The sequence below is a fragment of the Peromyscus maniculatus genome, chromosome 7 (genome assembly GCF_049852395.1).
Source record: "Peromyscus maniculatus bairdii isolate BWxNUB_F1_BW_parent chromosome 7, HU_Pman_BW_mat_3.1, whole genome shotgun sequence".
Lineage (NCBI taxonomy): Eukaryota > Metazoa > Chordata > Mammalia > Rodentia > Cricetidae > Peromyscus > Peromyscus maniculatus.
The window spans coordinates 48,281,644-48,303,921 of NC_134858.1; the positions used below are offsets into that span (position 1 = coordinate 48,281,644).

At 40.7% G+C, this 22,278-nt stretch overlaps 2 protein-coding genes across 2 annotated transcripts in view; one reads left to right on the forward strand and one right to left on the reverse strand.

Moving 5' to 3' along the window:
* Btg4 (BTG anti-proliferation factor 4) overlaps window positions 1-18,100 on the forward strand; it is a 125,213-nt gene extending 107,113 nt beyond the window's left edge. The window contains exon 6 of the transcript XR_013052478.1: window positions 17,856-18,100. The gene's annotated coding sequence lies outside the window, so the exon portion shown is untranslated. The remainder of the gene's footprint in view (window positions 1-17,855) is intronic.
* LOC121831164 (uncharacterized) overlaps window positions 12,914-22,278 on the reverse strand; it is a 31,754-nt gene continuing 22,389 nt past the window's right edge. Inside the window, exons 27-30 of the mRNA XM_042282138.2 lie at window positions 21,713-21,859; window positions 21,125-21,322; window positions 16,851-16,973; window positions 12,914-14,657 (exon numbers count right to left, since the gene is read on the reverse strand). Coding sequence (XP_042138072.2) covers window positions 14,652-14,657; window positions 16,851-16,973; window positions 21,125-21,322; window positions 21,713-21,859 — 474 coding nt within the window. The 3' untranslated portion in view covers window positions 12,914-14,651. The remainder of the gene's footprint in view (window positions 14,658-16,850; window positions 16,974-21,124; window positions 21,323-21,712; window positions 21,860-22,278) is intronic.

Genomic DNA, 22,278 nt, shown 5'->3' on the forward strand with positions numbered 1-22,278 from the left:
AGACCCATCATCTGAGTTATGATTATTATTTTTTGTCACTTATTTACAATGTTACTGTGTGTGTGTATATATGTTCATGTGTGTGCATATGTGCCTGTGTGTACACTTGCTTGTGAAGGCCAGGGCTTTACTCTGGGTGTCTCTTCATTTTCCTTCTCATTTTTTGAGACAAGGTCACTCGCTTGGAGCTTGCTTATTGGCTAGATTGTCTGGTTTGCAACCCTCCTTCCTGTCTCTAGCTCCCCAGTGCTGGGATTATAGGCTCATGCAGTAGTGTTTGGCTTTTTAAGTGGGTGCTGGGGATCTGAACTCAAGTCATGCTTGAATACCAGACACTTGATTAACAGCCATCTCCCTAGCTTTCTTCTATGCCATTAAAAAAATATTAAAAAAAAAAATTCACACGTATGAGTGTTTGCCATGACCGTGGCAATTCTTATAAAGGAAGACATTTAATTGGGGCTGGTTTACAGTTCAGAGGTTTAGTCCGTTGTCATCATGGTGGGAAGCATGGTGGGCCACACACAGGAATTCACAGTGATGGTGAGGTAGCTGAGAGTTCTACATCTGGATCTTCAGGCAGCAGGAGGGGACTGTGACACACAGGCTTGGCTTGAGCTTCTGAGACCTCAAAGCTCACCCCTTAATGACACACGTCCTTCAACAAAGCCACAGGTACTCCAGCAAGGCCGAACCTCCTAATAGTGCCCCTCCCTATGGGCCTATGGGGGCCATTTTTATTCAAACCACCACACCCTCTAAAGGGGCCACAGCTCTCAATCCTTCGTAAACAGCCCCCAACTGGGGATCAAGTCTCTGGGGCCATTCTCATTCAGACCACTGTAGTAGTAGCAGTTTCTCCTCTGCATACATCATTCTCCACCATTTTCATGGACACCAACCATCTGTATAATGGATCATTTCTTTCTTTCCATCTATTTATTTGACCACTTAAATCTTTTTTAAAAAATCTTTCTTTTAGCCTGATTGTCTTAAGCCTACCTTCTCTCAATTTGATTTTCAATCCTGCTCAGTCTGTTTCTACTTTATTAGTTCTAAAATATTTTGGATTTTAATTTGTGGCTTTCTTTATAGTCTACATTATATTTTCAACTATCTAGTTGTAAATGTCTAAACCGTATGTTTTTAAATATAAAACATAAAGTTTTCTTCTGTGTCCTGACTTCTGTTCCACTGGATGCTTCTGTATTTGGTGTTAATCTTAGTTTAATGTGGACAGCCCTGTATAGAGTTTTCATTTCTGTGGTACAGGGTGCATGATTCTTTTTGTCGTCTTACAAAGTCTACTTGTCTTCAGTGCTGGGCTTGGCTGTTATATTTAATCTACTTTTATACAGCCTAAAACATACAGTTGATGTTGGAGGGGAAGTTTCTCATCTGGTTCATAGCAATATGAATCTTAGGAGCAAAACAGACTCTGTTGTTTGAGTTTTATTAAACACTCTGTATGTTCATGGCCTTAGCATGGTAAGGACAGAGCTGTGGGCCAGTGTATTAGTTTGCTTTCTGTTACTGGTATAAAGGCCATGACCAAAAGGATTTGGGCATAAAAGAGTATTTCATCTTACAGCTTTCTGTTCACGATGATGGGAAGTCAGGACAGGAACTCAAGGCAGAACCTAGAAGCAGGCACTGAGGCAGAGTCCATGAAAGAATGCTGCTTGCTTCTCAGGCTCACATTCAGATACCTTTCTTACACTTCCTAGGACCACCTGCTCAAGGGTGGCAGCACCTACGGTGGGCTGGGCCTGCCCATATCAATCATTAATAAGAAAATGCCCCCACAGACTTGCCTATAGGCCACTTTGATGGAGATATTTTCTTAGCTAAAGTTCCTTCTTCCCCAGTGACTATGGTTTTTGTCAAGTTGACAGAAAACTAGCCAATACATGTCTCACTAGTCCTTTTAAGGTAGGTCTGCCTGAGACATAGTCTTAACTTTTTATATAAAAGTATTGTTTTTGTCTTCATCTCTTACAGATTAGTTCTACTAGTTATAGAATTCTGGGTTAATGATGTCCCTTTACTCACAGCTTTCCCCTGGCTTTTGTAGTTTTTAGTGAGTGAGTTGATGTCATTTACTTTTCCTCCATGGGTCATTTTCTCTATTGGATTTTGTGATTTCTTGTTTTTTTTTTTTCTTGATTTACATGACTTTTATTTATGCTGTGTATAGATGTTGATTTCTTAGGGCTTATCCTGTTTGAGATTCACTAGGCTTCTTCAATTATGTCTCTTGCTAAATTTGCTCACATTTTGGATCTTGAATGCAGGATGTCTGGTTTTGTCCCAGAGGTCTCTGGAGCCCTTTTCTCTTTGTTCATATCAGATCATTTATATTGTTCTACATGACAGTCCATGGGCGGCTTTTCCTCTGTGCTTCCCATTTTACTGGTAGGGGGGCACTTTTGGTAATGCAGTAAAGCAGTTACCACGTAAAAAATTGTTTCTCTCGATAGCTGTCCTGACCCTTTGGATAGGCAGAGCAGACTTCTGGGGATTTTTATGATCTTTGCTTAGTGGTGGTGTGTGTGGGTTATTGACTACTTCACTTTCAATCTTGGAATAGATGAGGGCAAAGGAATATTTGTAGACCTCATCATTTCTTTTCTTAAGTTTTGAAGTTGCTATCCACTCTGTTGCCTTATCTATAGTTTCTTATATTTATTTTATATATAATGACCCCAAATTTTAGTTGCCTGTTTTGGGAAGTGTATGATGAATATATCTACCCTATTTTCCTGAAAGTGGATGTTCACATACCCACCTTTGAAATGAAAAAGAAAAAAGAAGTGATTTGTGTGTGTGTGTGTGTGTGTGTGTGTGTGTGTATGTGTGTGTGTGTGTGTGTTTATAGTATCTATGTGTGGTGCATGCTTGTGAACGTGAGTGCATGCACCTGGGTATGTACATGTGGAAGACAGAGGAGGACATTGGTATCTACCACTATTCCTCCCCAGTGTGTTGCCTTGAGACAGGGTCTCTGAATTGGAAGCTCATTGTTTAGGCTAGGCTGGATAGTTGCTGAGTTCCTAGGACTCACCTGTCTCTGCCTCCCAGTGCTAGGGTTACAGGCAGGTACAGCCTTGCTGGGCTAGTTATGTGAGTGCTGAGGATTTGAACTCAGGTTCTCCTGTTTGTACAACAGGCACTCTTGCCAATGGAGCCATCTCTCCTGCACCCAAAGTGATTCCTGATCAGGATTACACCTTGGGGAAAGGATCCCTTTTGCTATGATGTTTTGATGGGAATGTGACATTGCCCCTCAGGCTCTCATGCTTGAACACCTGTTCTCCAGTTGTGGTGCTGTTTTAGAGGCTGTAGAACCTTTTAGAAGGTGGGGCTTGGTTGATGTGGATGGGTCACTGGGGTGAGGCTTTAAAGGCGGTCGTCCAGCCTTGTTTCTGTGCCTGCTTTCTGCTTCCTGACTGGCTGCCATGATGTACTCGGCCCTCTCATGAACCAAATCACTCCTACTGCTGCGCCTTTTCTGCTATGATGAGCTGAAGTCCTCCGAAACCACGAGCAAAGCCAAGGCCTTCCTTAAGTGGCTTTAGTCTGGTGTTTGGTCGTGGCAATCCTTGTGATCCATGTCCGCTGCAGTTTTCTTAGCTCCTATCTGGCTGGCAGGATGTGCATGTGTGTTTGCACGCAAACCAGTTCCCCCAGGATAACCAGCACCTCAGACTTTCAGGAAGGAACTTGCTATTGCCTTGATGCAGCAGTAATTACATGTAATGCAGTGGGAAGGAGAATTGATCCTGCCTTGGATCTGTGGCTTTTCCATTATGAAGCATGTGCTTACTAAAAGCTTGGAGCTATTAGTATATTAATGGAGATCTGATGGAGAGCCTGAAGAGCTGGCCAGGGAATTAATATGATTGTGTTCTGGGAGGTGCCTTGTTCAGCCAAGAGTGAGGAATATGCAAGAATTTCTGCGCTGCTTTCTCTTTGACACATCTCCTAGGGGCCCTGGACTCTTGGCCTAACTATCCTAAGGAGTCTTGTGTGCCTGGTTTAATTCATCTTCATTTTGCCTGCTGGGAAATGTATTTCATAATTTATTTGAATGGCTAAATAAAGTTGTTGAGACCACACATCTGTAGATGTAACCAATCGTATTATTAAAATAAGAAACACAGAGCCAAGGTAAAAGAGAAAAGCCGAGAGGTCAGAGCTCAGAGATAAAATCTTACCTCCTGCAGTGCTCCTAGCTTCCCCGAGAGAGGGAGGTACTTCCTGTGTCCCTGTTTAAATAATCTTTCTGTTCTGCCTTCTCATTGGTTGTAAACCCAACCACATGACTGCCTCATCACTGCCTGTAAGTACCGCCCTCCAGGTCTTAAAGGCGTATGTCTCCAATACTGGCTGTATCCCTGAACACACAGAAATCTACCTAGCTCTTCTAACCACCACGCTCTTACTATGGCTCTAATAGCTCTGACCCCAGGGCAACTTTATTTATTAACATAAAATTAAAATAACATTTCAGTACAAATAAAATATCACCACATTTCCCCTTTTCTATTTTAATAAAAAGAAAAAAGGCAAAAGGTTATAACTAACAAAAGAAAAACTATATACAAAAGTACAATAACTATATACAATATATACAAGTAACAAATACCTAAACGATGTCTAGTCCATTTGTATTTGACAAATCAGAGAAAATAATTCCCTTATCTATCCTATTTTAGTAAGTCCAAAATGTATCTAATTCACTTTCTATCCTAATCAATCTTCAACTATAACTAACTAATCTTCAACTCCCTCAGAGACCCAAGAAGGAAATAATATTAGCTAACAAAAATAAAAACAGGAAGTGCACAAAAGCAACTTCCAAAAATTTTGTGAGTTGACAGAAACAGCCAGCTGCCTGGACAGTCACCTGAGGTTTCTCCACAGTGTTGGGGCATCATCTTCAGCCTATAGGCTTAGCGTATCTGACAGACTCATTTGTGAAGTAGGTTGTACACAAGGTCAACAGTTCAACCTCACACTGGGTGAGAGCAGTCCATGTACCAGAAACACCTGAATTCCACTAGTGTCATGTCATGATTCAGGATTTTAAATTCTGGAAATTGTTGATGGTTTTTGAATTCAGCTGTCCATTCTTCTTGGCTGTGTATATATGGCTTCATCTAAGCATGCCCTTCTTCTCCACATCCCTCTATTAAATGCCAGTCTACTATTGAGAGGCGTGAGCTTTCAGTTGCTGTTCCATTGCACAACAGAAGCCATCGGCCCACTGCCTGTTCAGCTGCCTTCAAAGAAAAGGGCACTGTACCTTTTCCAGATTGTGAAGGCCACTTCAGGGATGGTGCCATATTGTCCTGGCCTCAGAAGATGCCGTCTGATAAAGCCATAACGACACTTGTTTTGGCAGGAATCGGTAGTCCTTTGTTTCGTGTTCTGTCTGTCCATTTTGTCCTGTTGATACGAGGATACTTTGTTGTCCAGTGGCTAACTTTTGCCACAATGAAAATTAACTCCATATGCAGTTTCTTCAATGCCCATATTTTCTCTGAAGTAGATTGGTACTGCCAGGAGCTGACATGTCTCAAAAAAGAAAAATTTCTAAGTTATTAAAATATTTTAAATGCCATATTCGTTAGATCTCTGAAGGGTTTGAAGATGACCTGTCTAAAATATATCTGCTCAATTTTTAAAACATATCTAATATGACTACAATTTCTATTGTAATGTCTAACTACTAACTTTCATTTCTTTATATCCTAATAGTTGGTAATAATGTAAAGTATTTAAAACTAGTAATTGTCTTTTTCTTTTCTTTTCTTTCTTTCTTTTTTTTTTTTTTTAAACAAGAACCTTAAATCTAATCTCCTTTGCTTAGCCTTTTTCCTAACCCTTGACAACAACTTGTAACCAAACCCCCTAAACAATGAAAATTATCCCAGACCCAAAACCCATTAAAAGAACCAAAAAACCACCCGCCCCACACCACTTCTTTGGCAATGTGGGTGTCATATTCTTAAAATTGCTTCCTGCTGGGTATGGGCGAAGTTATCTTTATCCTGAAAGAAAAATTTAGGTTAATTGTCAAATTCTAGGAAAGGTAACTATATCCTTCATTATTATCCAGTCTGTGTATAATGCCAAAGTTCAGGGTTTATCTCAAGTCCTTATTCAAGTAGTCTCTGAGACTGGATCATCTCAGCTAGTCATCTCAAAATTGTTCTGAGCACCTTGTAGTTCAAAGCTGATCTGTAGATGATGTTTGTCAGTTCAGTGATATTATTATTGTCCATGTGGAATTGTTGTTGTTGTTGTTGTTGTGGGGCCCCATCTTCTTTCCGGAGACTTCAGTTGATGTTAGGCCTGGCCGTGATTTCCTGCAGAAAACTGATAAGAGACTCGAACACAAAGACATATATATGCAGCTAACTGAAGCCTTTTTTCTAGAATTAGTTAGTACTCTATATGACCATTCATATCTTAACAAAGTTTAAAATGTATATATATATTAATCTTGTAAATTTTGATATAAAATTTATACTTTAAGAAAAGTTTAAAGAATCAGAATAGAATCAAAGAGTTGAGATTAGTAATAGAATAGTCCCTTAATTAATTTGGCTTTTGTCCTGTCCCATAGCAGAAAATGGCTCTTTTATTCTGTCATGATACAGGGAGTTTGTATTTTCATTTTAACAACATGCTTGAGTTTAAAGAAGGAGAGAGCCATTCTCCAACTCCAAAGTCAGCTTTAAATTTTAATTGAACTGGGACTATTAGAAAACCAATAGTGTTAAATCTTTAGAGAAAAGCAGAAACAAACATTTAAGAAGACATAAATTTTTTTTTTTTTTTTTTAGATTATATATACCCATACGCCGTTTCACTTTGTTTCCTGGGATAGATGATTTGTCCCTTTTTTTTTTTTTTTTTTTTTTTTTTTTTTTTTTTTTTAAAGCATTTCTTTTGATTTATTTATTATGTATACAGTGTTCTGCCTGCAGGCCAGAAGAGGGCACCAGATCTCATTACAGATGGTTGTGAGCCACCATGTAGATGCTGGGAATTGAACTCAGGACCTCTAGAAGAGCAACCAGTGCTCTTAACCACTAAGCTATCTCTCCAGCCCCCGATTTGTCCCTTTTCTTCAGTTGTCTCATTTGTCTTGTGTTCTTCAGATTCCTTAACCTTCATTCTCCTAAAAGACAAAAACAAAAACCTTCCCCCAAGAAAATTTTGGGGATGTTCCTTTTTGGCAAGTTATTATCTGATTAAATGAAAAGACATGTGTTACAGGTACAAGTTAGTTTAAATTGGATGTTCATGCTGGTTGATGAACTATCACCTCCTCTAATTAAGAGGTTTTTCTTGTTCAAATCGAACCTTTATCAATTTTGATGGTATCCACAGCTTATCTTCTCCTGTAGAAACAAAAGCAAAACCTCGTCCCCAACGTAATACATACCCTGGTTTCCATTCTGAGGTCAGCACATCCTTAAAGTATATAGGCTGATTTAATTCTGTAGTTTTTTCTATTACCCAATGTCTCTCTGCAGCTGTTGTTCCTTTCTCATTGGCATTCAGAAAATTCAAAGTTAATAGAGCATTATGCAGTCTATTTCTGGGGGTTTTTGTTACTCCTTTCTGTTTATTTAGCATATCCTTTAGAGTTCTGTTTGACCTTTCTATAACTGCTTGACCTGTAGGATTATGTGGTATACCTGTAATATGCTTTATATTGTAATAAGCAAAAAACTGTTTCATTTTAACAGAGACATATGATGGAGCATTGTCAGTTTTGATTTGTGCAGGTATACCCATAATGGCCATAACTTCTAGCAAATGAGTGATTACAGAATCAGCTTTTTCAGAACTCAAAGCAGTTGCCCATTGAAATCCTGAATAAGTATCGATAGTGTGGTGTACATATTTCAGTTTTCCAAATTCTGCAAAGTGAAACACGTCCATCTGCCAGATTTCATTCCTCTGAGTACCCTTTGGGTTACATCCTGCTGGTAATGGTGTTTGATTATAGAAGGAACAAGTAGGACATTTCTTTACTATTTCTTTGGCTTGTTGCCAGGTTATGGGAAAATCCTTTTTTAAACCTTTACTATTGACATGATGTTTTTTATGAAATTCTGAGGCCTCCAGCACATTTCCTATCAATAATTTATCAATCTCATCATTGCCTTGTGCTAGAGGGCCTGGCAGACCAGTATGAGATCGGATGTGAGTTTTATATATAAAGGATGACTCCTTTTCCTGATTGTATCTTGTAATTGAATAAATAGTGAAGTTAATTCTGAAGCATCAGGGATAAATTCTGCAGTCTCAATATGTAATACCACTCTTTCAGCATACTGAGAGTCAGTTACTATGTTGAGAGGTTCTGAAAAATCCATTAATACCAACAGAATAGCATACAATTCTGATTTTTGCACTGAATTATAAGGACTTTGTACCACTTTACTTAAATTTTCTGATTTGTAACCTGCCTTTCCTTGTTTGTTGGCATCTGTATAAAATGTACGAACTCCAGATATGGGTTTTTGCCGTACAATTCGAGGCAAGATCCAATCAGCTCTCTTTATAAAATCAATTCTGTTGCTTTTGGGATATTTGCTGTTAATTTCTCCCAAAAAATTACTGCAAGCTCTTTGCCAAGGTTCACTTTCTGTCCATAATTTTTCAATGTCCTCCTTAGTTAAAGGTACGACAATTTCTGCTGGGTCTATACCTGCTAATTGACGAAGTCTCAATTTTCCTTTCCAAATCAAGTCAGAGATTTTCTCCCCATAAGTTTTTAATTTTTTATTTGGTTTATTTGGTAAAAATATCCATTCCAATATAATATCTTCCCTCTGCATTAATATTCCAGTAGGGGAATGCCTAGAAGGTAAAATAACCAAAATGCAATCCAGCTTTGGATCAATACGATCCACGTGCCCTTCATGTACTTTCTTTTCTACCAAGGCCAATTCTTTCTCAGCTTCAGGTGATAATTCTCTTGGACTATTTAAGTCCTTGTCACCTTCTAAGGTTTTGAACAAATTAGTCAGTTCATCATTTTTTACCCCAACAATAGTTCGTAGATGAGAAATATCTCCAAATAATCTTTGAAAGTCATTAAGAGTCTGTAGTCTATCTCTCCTAATTTGCACCTTTTGGGGTCTAATTTTTTGTAGCTCTATTTTATATCCTAAATAATTAATAGAATCTCCTCTTTGTATTTTTTCAGGAGCAATTTGTAATCCCCAGCAAGGCAAAATTTTCTTTACTTCTTCAAACATTCCTTCTAAAGTATCTGCATTTGAGTCAGCTAGTAAAATATCATCCATATAATGATAAATTATAGATTTAGGAAATTTTTTACGTATCACTTCCAATGGCTGTTGTACAAAATATTGGCACAGAGTTGGGCTATTTAACATTCCCTGTGGGAGGACCCTCCATTGAAATCTTTTAACCGGTTGAGAATTATTATAAGTAGGCACTGTGAAAGCAAATCTTTCTCTGTCTTTTTCTTGTAAGGGTATTGAAAAGAAACAGTCTTTTAAATCAATAACTATGAGAGGCCATCCTTTTGGTAACAGAGTAGGCAAAGGAATTCCAGATTGTAGAGAGCCCATCGGCTGAATTACTTTGTTAATTGCTCTAAGGTCTGTTACCATTCTCCATTTACCAGATTTCTTTTTAATAACAAATACAGGAGAATTCCAAGGGCTGGTTGACTGTTCAATATGCTGAGCATTTAACTGTTCTTCTACCAGCTCTTCTAAAGCCTGGAGTTTCTCTGTTGTTAAAGGCCATTGCTGAACCCATACAGGCTTGTCTGTTAACCATTTTAAAGGTAGAGCTGTTGGTATTTTTGGAAGATTATCAGTTGTTGTGCCCTGTTCTTGTATAATATGGATGGCTGGTGACCACTCAAAATAATGCCTTCTAATATTTCTCTCAGAAACATGTGCTAGTTTATGATTTGTTTCTGAGATTGGAGGGATTTTAATCTGAGTATTCCATTGTTGCAACAAGTCTCGACCCCACAGGTTCATAGCTATGTTAGCGACATATGGTTTTAATTTTCCTCTCTGTCCTTCTGGACCTATACATTCCAGCCATCTTGCACTCTGTTTCACTCCAGATAATGTCCCAATTCCTAACAGTTGAACGTTTACCTCTTGAAGAGGCCAAGCTGGATGCCAAAATTCTGGTGCAATTATGGTAATGTCCGCACCTGTGTCTACCAGACCAGACAACAAAACACCATTTATTTTTATCGTTAATTTTGGTCTCTGTTCATTAATAGAAGTTTGCCAAAAAATTTTCTTTATGTTTTCTCCTGAATTTTCTATTCTCTCTTTTTCATCATCCTGACCAGCATGATTTATTCCAATAGTCATTTGGTTACTTAATCGCTCAGAGCAGGGATTTCCTCTACAGCTGCAGGAAAGGTTTGAACTGGTTTTGCTATTGGGGCCTGCATGAGGCCCCTCTGGGAGTTTCCCGAAAACTGAGGCAAAGGATTACCCTGTCTGTCCTTTGTTGATCTACATTCGTTGGTCCAGTGTTTTCCCTTACCACACCTTCTGCATACTCCAGAAGGAAGGGGCCTTCTGTTGCCATTGTTCCTTGAAGAAACATCGCTTCTAGGAATGACCTGTTTACAGTCCCTTTTAAAATGTCCTTGCTTTCCACACCCAAAACATCTAACACTCCTCAAACCTTTTGAAATTACTTCTCCTACCCACGTATCATGCTCATCAACCTCAACATTAATTGTTTCTCTAATCCAATCTTCCAAAGGTGCAGATCTTGCCCTTAACGGCCTGATTATTCTTTTGCATGCTGCATTCGCATTCTCAAATGCCAAAGCTTCAATTATTGCCTTACTAGCTTCTGATCCTGAGACCATTCTGTTTACTGCTGAAGCCAGTCTTTCTAAAAAATCTGTGAAAGATTCTTTAGGGCCTTGCATAACCTTTGTGAATGACTCATGTTTTTTTCCTGGTTCATCAACTCTGTCCCATGCATTCAAGGCTGCCATTCGACATAAAATTACGGTTTGAACATCATATAAACATTGTGTTTGTATTGAAGCATATTGGCCTTCTCCAATAAGCTGATCCTGACAAACTTGTATTCCTTTATCCCTCCATTGTGTTTCTACGTTTCTAGCTTCCTCCTTAAACCAAGTCAGAAATTGAATTCTCTGGCTGGGTTCCAGAACAGCTTGTGCAAGGTCCCGCCAGTCCTGTGGTATAATCCTATTATATGTTGACCAAGAGTTTAACATTTGCTTTACATATGGGGAATGCATGCCATAAGATACTATTGCCTCCTTAAACCTTTTAAAATCCATCAGTTCAATTGGAGCCCAGATATTTTGTGTAGCCATTTGATCAGGCATCTGCTGTACGGTTACAGGATAAATTAAGGATGACTGTGTGAAAACAGGCTTTCTTTCTGTAACCTTATGATCCAAACTTGAACCAACTTCACTGTTAAAATTAACAGGTTTTTCTAAAGCTGTTATCCTGGCACTTAAATCGACTATCTTTTTAAATAGTAAAATGAGAATAAGCATGGTGATAAACTGCATAATTCCCATAATACTAATCTTTTCATATAGTTGTTCCATCGTCAGACTGCCTAAAATTTCAAAAACCCAATTTTCTTCCAATGTACACAGGAAACCCATTTTTTTAAATGTGGAAAAAATTTGTCTTTTAAATAGTTTCCTTTATGACTTACCAAATCTGCGTAGAACAGTAGAAATCCGAGCGAATTTCAAAACAGCCACCTAGAGTCCTAGGTGTAAATCCAGAGAGAGAGAGAGAGAGAGAGAGAGAGAGAGAGAAACAGAGAGAAAGCAAGAGAGAAAGCAAAAGCGAAAGTGAAAGTGAAAGCGAATGGGGTAGCCGGCTAAAGCTTAAAGCCAGCCACTTGTTCCCTCTGAGCCGAGTCAAGGCTTGGCTTTACAGCCAGGGGCCCTGTTTAGCAGGGCAGGCCTGAGCTGTTTGTAGCACTGGCTTTAAGCAAGCAGCTCACAGTCCAGCCTGAGCCCAAGCAGACCTGGGCCGGGGCTAGGGAGCTGGCTGCTCCGGCTAGGGAGCCGGCTGCTCGGGCTAGGGAGCCGGCCCCAAGCAGTTTTTAATGGATTCTTGTCACGTTGGGTGCCAGATGTAGATGTAACCAATCGTATTATTAAAATAAGAAACACAGAGCCAAGGTAAAAGAGAAAAGCCGAGAGGTCAGAGCTCAGAGATAAAATCTTACCTCCTGCAGTGCTCCTAGCTTCCCCGAGAGAGGGAGGTACTTCCTGTGTCCCTGTTTAAATAATCTTTCTGTTCTGCCTTCTCATTGGTTGTAAACCCAACCACATGACTGCCTCATCACTGCCTGTAAGTACCGCCCTCCAGGTCTTAAAGGCATATGTCTCCAATACTGGCTGTATCCCTGAACACACAGAAATCTACCTATCTCTTCTAACCACCACGCTCTTACTATGGCTCTAATAGCTCTGACCCCAGGGCAACTTTATTTATTAACATAAAATTAAAATAACATTTCAGTACAAATAAAATATCACCACACACATCCATTATAAATCAAATCAAACTGAAAGTGCTGGAGACTTTTTTTTATCTTGTGAAGTTATTAAATGTGTATTTGAGAGTGCCCAGTTCAAACATAGCTTGGTGGTTCAGGCCTGTAATCCCAGTTATATGGGAGACTGAGGCAGGAGGCTAATAAGTTTAAAGCAACTGAATGAGATTGTGTTTCAAAATGGCAAGTTAAAAGCAGCTGGGGTACAGCTCTGTGGTACAGCCCTTCCTGAACATGATGTGTAAGGCACAGGATCAATCTCCAGTACTGAAAAAAACAAAGACGTCTCATTCCTGGAAAAGATGGGAGAACAGTTCATACCTCACACTTATACATCATTTTATTGGTGTCAGTGTTTTGAAAGCATTAAGTGATTTTAACCAGAATGGCAACTAATGTGGCCATTTTAAAGCTCACAGATTGTCTTCGTAGCTTTTCAATTGTGACAAAACACCATGACTAAGACAACTTAACATTAAAAAGTTGATTGGAGGCTTCCAGTTCCAGGGGGTGAGTCCACGGCCGCCATGGTGGGAAACAAGACAGCAGACAGGCAGGCATGATGCTGGAGCCATAGTTGAGAGCTCACATGTGGATCCACAAGTACGAGGCAGAAAATGTTAGCTGGGAATAGTATAGACTTTTGGAACCTTAAGGCCTCTCCCCAGTGATACCCCTCCTTCAACAAGGTCACACCTTCTGTTTTGGTCAGGGTTGCTATTGCTGTGGTGAATCACCATGATGAGAGCAACTTGGGGAGGAAAGGGTTTATCTGGCTTACACTTGCATGTCACTGTTCATCATTGAAGGAAATCGGGACAGAAACTCCAACAGGGCAGGAACCGGGAGGCAGGAGCTGATGCAGAGGCCATGGAGGGGTGCTGCTAACTGGCTTGCTTCACATGGCTAGCTCAGCCTGCTTTCTCATAGAACCCAGGACCACCAGGCCAAGGTTGGCACCACCCACAGTGGGCTGTGCCCTTCCCATCAATCACTAATTAGGAAAATGCCCTGCAGCAGCACTTATGGGGGCATTTTTCTCAATTGATGTCCCTCTTTTTAGATAACTCTAGCTTGGGTTAAGTTAACATAAAACTAGCCAGCACACCTTGTCTTTTCTAAACAAACAGTTCCACCAACTTGGGGCCAACCGTTTAAATCTGTGAGCATATGGGGCCACTGCCATTCAAACCATGTTTAGTCCTTACTTTGCACAACAACTGGATAACTAACCTAACTATTTAACAGAACTAAGCTAAGAGGCCAACTGCTAGCAGCAAGGAAGTCAGATTCAATGCTTGGCCTAAGGCAGAAGAAACCAAAGAAATGCTTCTGAGCAGGTGTTCTTTAGAGTCTGATTTAAAAACCTCTGCTAAGCCTTAACTATCAATCTTTTCATGGTGTCTCAAGTGGTTTTGTTTGGATTTTGAAACAGGGTTTGACCACGTAGCCCAGGCAGGCCTGGAGCTCATGAAAAAAAAATATCATTTCTGCTACTCATCTTAAAGTGCAATAAAGAGAATTATCTGTGTGACAAAAGGTTTGAATTGAAACTGGTGCATTTGTAATTCCAGCAGGTTTTAAGTTTGGAGTTTGTATTTCAAAGTTGTCTTGCCATCAGTTCATATACTACTGGTATCTCTCCTGATCTTTAATTCACCCTGGGCATGTCAGTTTCAGAAGATCTCTTACCAATTTGAAGGTTTTAGTCAATCCCCTTGGAGAATTTTGTCTGTCACATAGTCTTCTTAAGTACTTTGATCCAAGTCCTCAAACATGTCGTTCCGTATCCATCTACTTCACGTCATTATTCAATGATACAGATTTCACTATTCCAGGAAGAGGTCAGTCAGTGTATTTAACAGATAATTCAGTCACAATGAAAACAACAGCAGGCTTCTTTCTTCAATGGCAGAGACTGTAATCTACATTTGTATGTTTTATGCATGAACAGTACAGATAATTTTCAAATAAATCTTTTACATTTTATCAGATGTTGTATTGATTTTTTTTCTACGCTGGCTAAAATGTGATCACCACTTTCCTTTCTAGATCTAAAAATAAAGCAGACAAAAAGAGAGTTACTTTTATCTTTAAAAGGTTCATAAAGCTAGGAAAAGTAATTTCTAGAAATCAATAAGAAAATAGGTAACTCCATGGGAAATGGGCAAGAGAGTTAAGGGCTTCTTTACTGAAGAAGATTCTCAAATATTTGAATATCCACATTTCAAGGAGGTCGAGTCTCAGTGGTTATTACAAAATGAAAATTCAAACTTTCTATATATCCTACAATGGGTTGTATAGGGGTAAATACAAGAGATGTAAAATACTAAGTGTTGATGAGATGCAGCGTTCTCCTGCTCTATGGTGGCAGGACATAGTTCATCACTTTGGAATTCATGTTAATATTTACTAAAGCTGAGAAAATCTATTCCGTGGGGCCCCACCCCTACTGCAGGAGATAATAGCAGCTGATAGATGCTGAAGGAAGGTCACTCTCCTTTGCGGGGTGTAGCCACTGGTAAGTTTCTCATGTTCCAGTTGATAGTTATACACATATGGGCAGCACTATTGGATTCAGGGTTTTTAATAACAAAAACTAAGCATAAAAGGAGGACATGAAGTTGAGAGGGAGATGGGGTGGAGGTGTTGGAGGAAGGTAGTGGTGGACAGATATATTAATGTATGTTGTATAAATGTATAAAACTTTCAAAGAATAAAATTATTTTTTAAAAAGCCATTCTGAGGACCAGAGTTTCTCCTTCTAGGTCTCTCACCTTATTTAATCACACATGATCACTAGAATGTAATGGAGACCAATTTATGCTAATTCCTAAAACTGGAAAATACACAATACACATCACTAGTGGAATGGGTAAGTCCACACAATGGAATACAGCAAGGAGAACCCAGTTATGACTATTTGCCAGAACATGGATGAATCCTAAAGCTGGGTAACAGAAGCCATACATAACACAACTTGTCCTTTGTGATTGTTCCGTCAGTTTTGTGAACATATACAAACAACATGTGAAGGTAGAATGCTGCTTCCTCCCTTGGGCCAGGTGGTTAGAGGATGCAGAATGCTCTGGAAGATCACTCAGGATGCCAATATCAGGCAATTCTTGTAGATAATCCACGAGGCATAATTCTTAGTCACAATAAAAACACTAGTGATTTCCTAATTTTTTTTTTGGGGGGGGGGTCCAAGCAGCTATTATGCTCTATGTATACCCCAAACTATATGCTTATGTGAGTCATACATCAATATGATCTGTTTGCTTTTAAAGTTGTGTAACATTTTAACAAAATTATAAAGGTAGCCTTCATCTCCCAGGCATTAGAAATAATTTTAAATGAAGTGAATTAAGGCCAGAACTGAAGCCAGTTATTTCTGCAGTAGCTAGTTCCTGATCCTGGTTTTTCTATATAGGTCACTACTCTACATGAGGGAGATGAAGACATTGGTGTTCTCTCTTTGTTAGTATTTTTATAGACGTTGTAAAATACTAATTTTGGTGGTTTAGAAATGGAAATTTGTTGACTTTTAAAGACCCAACATTTTGGATTGGGAGTACAGCTCAGTGGTAAAGCACCAGCCCAGCATGTGCAAGGCCCTTGATTGGCCCGTAGTACCACAAACAAAACTCATAACATTTTAAATATCCGTGATTAAAAATAGCGTTTTATACCAGGCAGTGGTGGCACACACCTTTATTCCCAGCACTCAGGAGGCAAAGCCAGGTGGTTCTTTGTCAGTTCAAGGCCAGCCTGGTCTACACAGAGACATCCAGGACAGGCACCAACACTACACAGAGAAATCCTGTCTCAAAAAAACAAAACAAAACAAACAAACAAAAAGCATTTTACAAATCAGTAGCAGCTGAGCAAGAAGGCAGTGGACCCAAGTTCCAGCTATTTTTCCCTCTTCTATTGGGTGAAGAGAAGCAAGCTGTCCTCAGTTTCTTTCTTCTATAATTAACACTTAACCTGCATAAGGGCAGAAGGATAAACTCTCTGATCTTTTGGGCTCTTTCTAATGTGAAGATCTAAGATTTGTTGGTACTGAAAAAGTTCTTTAAGTAATAATGTACTTAAAACCATACCACTTTTAATTCTCAGTCCTTCATTCTGCTATTATGTCCAGTCATAAACATGGCCCTAAACACACACCGATACATTTCAAAGAATATATAATAAAGTATAATTCCAAAGCTGTTGATCATCCCTTAGATATGACATCTCACCTTCTCTTCGCCACTGAGTCCAGCTCTTGGTGTTATTAAGATTTGTTGCTCTGCAGAAAGGATGCTTTTTAGGAAATGCTCCATATTAGTGAAAAGGAGAAGATCTTTGTTTTTCTTAATGTACTGTAGAGAGCATGAAGAACAGAGTTAATATTCTTGCTCTTATTTTAAATACTGTTGGATCTGCTAATCCAGATGTAAACTTAATAAGACAGTGCACATAAAATTCTCAGCATAGCATTTGACACATGACAGGCATATAATAAATGTTCCTATTATTCCTCATATACTTAACTCTGGTAGATTGTGATAATGTCAGTATGTAGCTTCAGATTCAATAGAAATATATTGGACAGTAAGTACATCCAAAGTCCAGTAGATAGGCTATATCAGAAAACAAAACCAACTACCATCCTTGTTCTCATGTTGCTAATACTGTAGCAAAGGAGCAAAAATAGTACAAAAGCAAGTAAAATTTGTATTTTGGAAAATGAAAGAGGAAAAGACAACCTAGAGCAGAGTAAGGAAGAATTTGTGAATGAGAATAAAAAGGATTTCAAAATAAGATAGTACAGTCAGGGTTGGTTGCTGACTTTTGAGGGAGTCTGGTATTTTAAAGCCTCGGACTAGGGCTTCTGAAGCTCTGTTCTACTTGATATTTTGGGATAGATGGTTCTTTGCTATGTGGGCTTTCTATGCATTTTATACTGTTTAGCAGCATCCTTGTTCTCTACCCATTACTAGTCAGTAGTACTTCTTTCCCCTGAGTCATGACATCAAAAATGACTCTGACATTGCCCAATGTCCTCTGGGGGCCAAAATCACTCCTGTTCAAGAAGCATGCTGTAGTGGGCAGAGGGGACCCTTTGAAAGCAGCATACACTGCATTTGGAATTGAGTAAATGAAGTGGGCAAAGGGACTTGGCTCCACCCATTCACTCCAAATGAAATGGGAAGTCATAAAATGATTTTGAGAATATCTGACTTTTTTTTTTTTTCTGAAAGGTCACTTTTCTGTGGTGAAAACAGACTGCAGAGAGGCAAGGGCAGTCATGGGGAGGCTGATTGGTATCAAGATATCTGGACAATCAAGGAATCCAGACAAGAGGTGGTGGCGGCTGGCACTAAGTGGTGGCTGTATCATTCACCGAACAGTGGTCAGATTCGGCATATGTTTTGAAGGTGGAACAATAGGAGCGGACTGTGGACTGTAAATACAAAGGGGAAGGTGGTTGTGAAAGTTTTGGCCTGAAAACCCTGAAAAATGGAGTTGCCATCAACCAAGATGCATGCTTTTAGGTGGACCTCATTTGGAAAGATAAAAATTGGGTTTGGGGCCTGTTTAGTGATACTTTTTAGCCACATAGGTGGACGTAATTCATAAGCAATTTGATGTATGAGTTGAGTTAGAGAGTTAGGAAGTGAATATACCCACAGGTCTAAATCATGGTCCTCGAATTCTGAGAAGTCAGAGAGAAGAAAAGGGACCAGAAAGGAACAACCACAAGTGTGGGAGGAAAGCCAGAGGAAGACAATGTCCTGGGAGTTGAGTGAAGAAAATGTGCAGAAGAAGAGAGTGAGCAGATGGGCAGGTGCTGCCAAGAAACAGGGACAGAGAACTGACCGGGTTCTGATCTACAGGAGTTGGGTTATGACAGAATTCTGCAGCCAACTTGACTAGGTTGAGAGGTGTCAGAATCACCAGGAAAGCACCACTCTGGGTGTATCTGTGGGGGCAGTTCTAAAGATAAGCATCATAAGGCTTTGACCAAACCAACAGATTAATCCAGTGATAGATTCAAATTTTCAATAGCTTGCTGGGAGCTGATGGCATTGTGGAAGGCTGGGGCTACTCGGAAGAAGTGAGTCTCTGGAAGCATGCCTTTGAAAGGTATACCTGGGCCCTGCTGGTCCTTTCCTACTCTTCTTCTTATGTGCCTGGGAGTGAGTAGTCTCGGCCACATGCTTCCGCAGCAATGATAGTCTGCCTAGCCTGGGGTCCAAAGCAACAGATCTGCGGTGCCGTCTTCCTGTAGCATCGTTGGCTATGCTTAATGACGTTACATAATGCAAACCATGGCAGAGTCAAAGAGACCTCTGCAAGAGGGAATACTAGCGACTTAGGAGATGGTGGAGTAGATAGCAGTGGGTGTGGGTTGCTCACTGATGTGGGGTGCTCACTGTTAAGTTACTACTACAGTGGGAGTAGTGGCCCCTATTGGATGATTGGAGTTTCTTTAGCACTACTTAGGAAGGCCTCTATCTAGCTCTGGAGGCCTGAGTAGCGGTCGGGATCTGAAGCACCTTGTCCTTGGAGCAGTCAGTGATGCTGGCCCAAACCACGCTTGGAGAGAGACAACAGTGGCAGCCCTCTTCTGTGGTGTGCACACTCTGTCCTGACAGCAGTGTGGTGTGGTCAGACAAGATGTAGGGGTGGGGCAACCGTGGGAAATCTATAGGTAGAGTGGCAGCCGGAACTATGGTGTTCCTTTCTGCTGGTAGTGATGCATGCCTGGCATCAGTGCATTCTGGGCAATGGGACCGGGGGTGGTGCCAGGGAAAGTTCTTCTAGGCCCTGTTTTGTCTGGGTTTGCGGCTGACCCAGGATGGGGCTAGAGCTGTGCTCACCTGCTCTATCCGACTCTTACAGCTCTAATGGGTGCCCGTGGGTAGGGTGACAGGCAGAGTCAGAGAGCTGTTTTAAGTCCCCTCAGCACACTCCTGCTAAGGTGGCTGGGTCCTCAGTCTGAACCTGTGATCCTGAGTTCAGTGCAATGTGAAGGGGTGGGAGATGCCAGGCTTCAGTCCTGCACTGGCACATGTCCTTGTAGCTGGCCATATCTTTGGTTTTAGAGGTTGAGTGTGCAGATAAGGTTCTGGATTGATAACACCCTCCACTTCCTTGTGTTACAACACTGCCCCCTACAGTGCAGGGCACCCAAACAATCAGCCTTGATTTGATGGTTAATTGTTCCCTGGTTCTTGCCTCTTGAAATAAGAAAGTATATAACTTATTTTGGATTTTTACAGGAGCCCACAATCTAGAGACTTTGGGTTTTTAAAGAGACCTGAGACTTCAAAGTATTGAGAAACTTTAGAGTGTGAGGCCTTTTAGAGTTGTACTGTATTTGATGTTCATGGGTATGGGATTTGGAGGGCAAACAAGAAAGGAACTCCTATAGTCTCACAGCGTTAGAGTTATACACACCAAGCTGACAAGGACTCACGATGGTTAATTTTGGTTATCAACTTGACACACCCAAGAAGAGGGAATTGATTCCACGAGATTGGGCCTGTGAGCCTGTCTGTGAGACATGCTCTTGACCACTAACTGATGTAGGAGCAGCCAGTCCACTGTGGGCCATGCCATCCCTGGACAGGTAGAACTTGGAATGCATAGGAAAGGTAGGTGGGTGTGAGCCCGAGAGCAAACCAGTAAGCATTGTCTCTCCATGGTGTCTGTTTCATTCCCGGTCTCCAGGTTCCGGCCCAAGTTCCCGCCTTAGTCTCCCTTGACAATGGACTATAATCCGTAAGCCAACTAAACCTCTTCCTTTTCTAATTTGCTTTGGTCATGGTGTATATTATAGCAACAGAAACCAAATGTGTCCAAATAGGGCTACTATGCATATTTCGGGTTACTTGTCTAAGTGGCCTGCTGGCCTGTGAGAGTCAGGAAGCCATCCAGTAGCTACAGTTGCCAACATCAGCACTGCCAGAGTTGGTGAGACCTCCCCCAGGCACCCCCTCCCCACCACTGTGGAGCCAGGAGAGGCAGGTGCCCTGGTTCTCTTCCTGTGCTGTTGTCTCAGGTCTCCTGTGTCCCCAGACTCTTGCTTCCCTCTTCTGCTCACTGTAAGAGGCAACTTAGAAACCTGTTTCTTTGGGTCTTGGTGGAGGGGGAGTTGAATGCTAGGAGCTTCTATTTAGCTGTCTTGTACGTCCAGGATCTTTTTATTTTTAATTCTTAAAAGGATTATGAGATGATATTTTCATAAAGGTCCTTAAGAATGGCATATTGTTAAGACCGTGGTCAAGTTTGCATAGAACACAGCGCATTATGTTTGGATAAGCGTGGGATCATTGGCCACTTACATTTAGTCTCTGAGTCACAATGAGGTTACAATAGACTTCTGCTTATTTATTGATGATAGGCAGCGACAACTCAAGGAAGTGTTGGAACTGTCTGAATGGGCCACACACCAAGGCCTTTCCTTTGTGAAGGAGTTAATTTTTAACTAAGACTGTGTGATATATGAGATAAATTTTGTTACCTCTTCTGATGACTGTCTTGCCAAGCAAGGCTCACCCTTCCTCTCAATGAGTTTAGAGAGGAGATCTCTTTCTTTTTCAGAGGCGGGCTGCTCTTTCAGCAGACTATCACTTAGGCTTTGGTCAAACTCATTGTCCCAGGAAACTGCTGACATCTGCAATGTAGTAGAGAATGCCTCCTTGAAGTAGGCTTTCAGCCCCTGGTTAAGGAAGAGAAAGGACAGATCGGTATGACTTGGGAGCAGTTGCTACTAAAGCTTTCAAATAATGGTTGAAAGGAAAGTAGAGCTTGAGACCATCTTCACCTGCCCTCTCCCCAACTATTCTGGTGAGCTTTCTGCATTGACAGTGTTGCCCCAGCTGAGATGCTGTTCTCAGAGCTCAGAGCTAGCCTGCATCTCCTGTAGAGCTTGCATTCTGCCATATGCTGTTACAGGAAGTCTGCCCAGGAACAGCCTTTTCCCAGTCAGTCAGGTTACCAATGGGGGCTCCAACAGACCCCAAATATTACAAAGCTTACAACATTTAATGTCCCGGGAAATGATATCTGAGTCACAGAGAAAGAAAAGTTCTGTGTATATCATAACTACCTCATAAAATGACCCCAGAAATCTGGGGTTAGAGTCCTGGTTGAAGTCCCCAGTAGTGAGGTGGGCCAGGCAGTGGATCAAGAGCAGAGTGAAACTTCCCACAGATGCCAAACATTCTCTCCCAACAAACAGAGTGTTCTCAGAGCTCTGTGTGGAAAAGATGCCCCCAGCACAGACATGTCAACCTTGTGAGCATTTTCACATTTCTCGGTTCACTTAAAATAAGTCTCCTTGGGCCTAATTAAGATTTACTGAAAGGAAGCTCCAGAGATAAAGAAAATTTATTTTAGTTCAACTTGGAAAAAATACTTTGCCCACTCCTTCCACCCCGTGTGTGTGTGTGTGTGTGTGTGTGTGTGTGTGTGTGTGTGTGTGCACGCACATGCATGTGAATGTGGAGGTCACAACTTGAAGGACTCATTTCTTTTCTGGGGATCAAACTCAGGTTGTCTGGCTTGGTGGTAAGCACCCAATGTCCCATCTCTTTATTTTTTCAGAACACTTGTGTTCACAGAAGACAGACTTAGAAATTCAGAACCAGGTGACTCATCTGTCTCTTCTCAGGG